At 43.4% G+C, this 4,346-nt stretch overlaps 1 protein-coding gene across 3 annotated transcripts in view; it reads right to left on the bottom strand.

The window, feature by feature from the left end:
• Window positions 1-406: 406 nt before the first annotated feature.
• Fmo4 (flavin containing dimethylaniline monoxygenase 4) overlaps window positions 407-4,346 on the bottom strand; it is a 20,692-nt gene continuing 16,752 nt past the window's right edge. For all 3 annotated transcript variants that reach the window (XM_029480382.1, XM_021160954.2, XM_021160962.2), the window contains 2 exons: window positions 2,285-2,354; window positions 407-1,630 (listed from right to left, as the gene is read on the bottom strand). In XM_029480382.1, coding sequence (XP_029336242.1) covers window positions 1,195-1,630; window positions 2,285-2,354 — 506 coding nt within the window. In that variant the 3' untranslated portion in view covers window positions 407-1,194. The remainder of the gene's footprint in view (window positions 1,631-2,284; window positions 2,355-4,346) is intronic.

A 4,346-nucleotide genomic window follows, 5' to 3' on the forward strand; every position in this document is an offset into this window, starting at 1 on the left:
CACCATTTTCCAGATGAGGTCACAGAGGCTAAGTAATTTGGCCAAGGCTCCAGAGCTCACAAGGGAGCTGGTATCAAAATCCAGGTCTCCTTCTCATTAGTTGTGGTTAGTCTGTGTTCCTCCCGATTAGTCATCCTTAGCAGCATACTTGTGTCACAGTGACCCAGCAGTTATTGTTCCTCTAATTGCCCCATGGATTGCCTTTTACTTAAACAGTCACCCTCAATAGTGTGTCCTTGTTTCTTTACAAGGCTAAGTTAATTGAGGATAAGGGATTATGTTGGCAGGAGAACAAGGACAGATGAAGTCAGATGAAAAACGTTAGTCAATGAAGTCACTACTTATTCACCCAATAATCAAATATTTACTTAGCTATGCTTTCTATTAAGTAATGTTTAGAATAAAATAATGACAACTGAGAAGTCTCCATCATTTATTATGAGATACAAAACATCAAGTGACAGCTGGGTTTGGTGGCACATTTTTTACCTTACAGCAGTCAGGTAGAGGTAAAAGATCTCTTTAAGAGTTCAAGGCCAGCCAAAGCCATATACTGAGACCTCATCTTAAACCAAAACCAAAGCCAAAATACTCCTGAAACACCAAACCCCACAAAACTCCACAGTCCCTCAAACAAAAAGTCATGTGATTCTACGCATGCTAGGTATTTTATAATTGTCAGCCTTACACAACTTAAAATAATCTTGAGATAGATTCTCAGTGGGTAATTGCCTAGATAGGTTGGCCTATGGGCATGCCAGTGAGGCATGACCTTGGAAGACACTATGGGAAGAGAGTAGGCATGCCCAAGATACTTGAGGGGGAACTCTCATGGCTTAGTGCAGCCCTCACAAGCAATCATATTAATCTTTAGCAATCAGGAATGAGGCATCTCAGACCATTTCCCATCATCACAATAGAATGCATGAAATGGGTAAATTTTGTTTATGGTTCTGGAGGCTGGAGGGCTCAAGGATACAGTGACAGCTTCTGGTGAGAGGTTTGTTCTATGTCATTACATGGTAGAAAGTTCAAAGGGCACAAATAAATGCACAAAAAACGTGATGAGATCAGAAGCAGCCTTGCTTTATGACAACCTGCCCTACGGAGAGTGATCCAGTGTTGAGAGCAGCACCAATCTGTTTAAAGAGGGTGTCCCAGACACCTTCCTCCATTGGCAAACTGGAGACCAACTCATGAGTTCTGGGGGATGTACCACAGTAATCGGTAAGGGGGAAATCTTCTCAGTAGCTTACCTTGTACCAATTCAAGAAAATGTGAAGATTTGTAGATAAGTAAAAGAGAGACAAGCAGGACAGGTGCCCCCCAAGTTTTTAAGTAATGTGAGAGGGAGGTAGGCTCGGGGGACTTAGGAACAATTCGAGTTTTTAATGGTTTCAGGGTCCTGTCCCACTGGGTCAGGATGGCATTTCTGGCTCCATCCCATCTTCCAGGGCCCACTAGGCGGTATTGGTAAGGGGTACATGGTCCAAAGAAAACTTCCCAAGCCAATCTTGGATCCTTAATGAACAAAAGTGGAATGCTGGGCTTTGCGCCTATGCACTGAGTGAGCTCGTCCATGTAGGTAATGAAGTCCAGTTTGTCTTGGCTGGTATCTTTAATCACACCCCTACCGGCAAAAAAGTCGAATAATAGTCATTAGCCACCCACCCCCTGTTCTGCATCTCCCAAGTTATAAGATCAACTCCCTACCGTACTTTGTTACTGCTGTATTAGGATCAAACTTCATTTGGGAATGCTTTTCTAAGTTAGAAAGAAATAGCAAGGGGGGCTTATTTAGCAAGTGTAGCTGCGAGGGCAAGTTCTTTGTTATAGGAGGTACGGAGGGAAGCATTTAGGACATGGCTTTTGGTGTTTGAGCATGACACGAGGCTAAAGCCTAGTCTGTCCAAATAAGATGTTGATGAAAGACTAAATCAGAAAGCATTTCATATGTGGACAGGGGAATGAATAATCCTGGCTACCTGGGAGGCTGAGGCAGGAGTATTTCTTGAGTAATCAACATATGATGGTATTTAAAGCCACAGGCCAGGATGAGGTCATCTATGAGTGAGATCTAATTTTGGGGCTCAACAATAAGGAGGAAGAGGCCATAAGGCAAATATAGACAAAGCCCAGCCTGTGAGGTGGGAAGTAATTACGTTCAGAATGGAATTCCTGAGACCATGTGAAGGCAAGGCAGGAAGACAGGCTCAGATGCTCCGAGTCACATGTGGATGAGTAGAATTTAGTAAGAATCCCCTATGGTGGGGGTACTTCTTACCTTTTAATGAGCTGCTCCGTTTTAGTGGCTTCGGCCATCAGTTTCTGAGACGGAGGTATGCTACAAAGTCCTGTGAGGAAGATCAGAAGCAACAGTAAAGATGTTAACTTTTCTTTTTCTTAAGTTCTGCATCCTCTCATTTCTGGCCTCCCTCTCCTCCAACCTTGGAACTTAGTAACCGCAGTACACAGGAAACTTCCAGTTAACCAGGGAACTTCATCACCAGATTCTCAGATGGGTACCAGATGGCTCAATCCTCAGCCCCTCGGCACTCACACCAGACATCACATCTGGTCTAACAATTGCTGTAGTTCCTCCACATCTACTGTTATGTTCCCCCTTTCCCCTTCAACACAATCTATATTATATGTGTGTGTTTTAGAGGCACTTGTTTAAATGGAAATGCTCTGAGAGACCATTTTTGGACACATCTTCTGTTTTGTTATTTCGAGGTCTCCTGTGGGTCAGTCTCAGCCTCAGAGGAGTTCTGTGTATATTGTGAGGACCACCTCTGTCGGAACTCAGTCCAGGAAAGGAGTTGAGAGAGAGGAGAAAACTGAGTACTTTCGAGAACACTCCAAGAAAACAAGTCTTGGGACCTCAGTTTCTTCAAAGCGTGTAACTGTTCTTGGGATGGGTTTTCGTGCTCCTCCCAGGTGTATCAGATGGGAGGGAGTTTACTTCAGGTTACCCATTATTGTTTGCCGTTGGTATTCAGTTAAATGTTTAAACTATCCTTTCTATACCTCTGGAGAAAAATACGTTTTTGGCCATGTGGAGCTTATCCTTGTGATTGTATACAGCTTGAGCTCATGAGAGCTTTACTCGTTCAACATTTTTTTTTTTTTTCTGAGACAGCATTTCACTATATAGCCCTGGCTGTCCTGGAACTCACTCTGTAGACCAGGCTGGCCTCGAACTCAGAAATCCACCTGCCTCTGCCTCCTGAGTGCTGGGATTAAAGGCGTGTGCCACCACGCCTGGCTCGATCAACCTTCTGTAACCCTCATAGTATAAACTGAAGTTCTGAATAGAGTTGGTTATTGCATAAGACTTCAGTCTGCCTTATTGGTCGGCTCCATTCTCCCAGGTCCCACAGCCTCTAGAGCAGCAACAAACCTCTTAGGACAACTTCAGACCTTGACCTCAGCTCCTGTTCATTTTACTTCTAAGCCAGATTTTAGCCTATCACCATGGCTCTGACCCTTCTCTCTAGTGGTCCCCAGCCTCTAAAATCTCATTCTGTCCCTTTGGTTTTCGGGAACTTTACCCTTGCCTACTTTATGTGAACCTGTTCACCTACTTCCCCAGCTTTTCTTACTTGCCTCTACTTGTTACCTTGATAATCCACTCTGTCTCCCATCCTCTTCTGGTCAGTTTGCTCTGCCGGGTACCAAATGGCAGTTCTAGATGCATTCATTACCCTCAGAGTTAGGTCTAAGCAACTCTGTGCTATGTTTTCTGCCAGGGTTTTGTTATCTTGTCAAAAATGGGCAAGATTCTGGTTGCTGAAGTGCATCTTGGAAGCTCTCCAATGGACCACACGATTACTTATGCTGTGTGAGCCAATCAAGCTGTGTCTTGCCAACTGTATCATTTTAATAAGCATTTTACAGCTCATTATTCATAAACAACCCTAGGTATTTAAGAGTCTTCTGTGGTTTTAATGTAATTGGATAATATTTTAAAAGTACTTTAATTCAGCTGTAAAGAAATACATTTTTTTTTGATAATTTAATGAAAGGTTGCAATTCTTTTTCTTGCAATATAAGGACCTTCTACATGTGTCTTATTTCTTCCTTCCTTCCATTCAGATAGCATGCATGCAGTCAGGCTTGTGGTGCAGGCCTATGATTTGAGGTGCTCAGGAGAGAAAAGAAGGAGGGTGACAAGCTCAAGGTCAGCTTGGAAATTTTAGTAAATTCTTATCTCAAAAAAAAGGAAAGAAAGAAAGAATAAAGAAAAAGAAGAGAGCCGGGCGTGGTGGCGCACGCCTTTAATCCCAGCACTTGGGAGGCAGAGGCAGGCGGATTTCTGAGTTCGAGGCCAGCCTGGTCTACAA

Source organism: Mus caroli, chromosome 1 (assembly GCF_900094665.2).
Source record: "Mus caroli chromosome 1, CAROLI_EIJ_v1.1, whole genome shotgun sequence".
NCBI classification, from domain to species: Eukaryota; Metazoa; Chordata; class Mammalia; order Rodentia; family Muridae; genus Mus; species Mus caroli.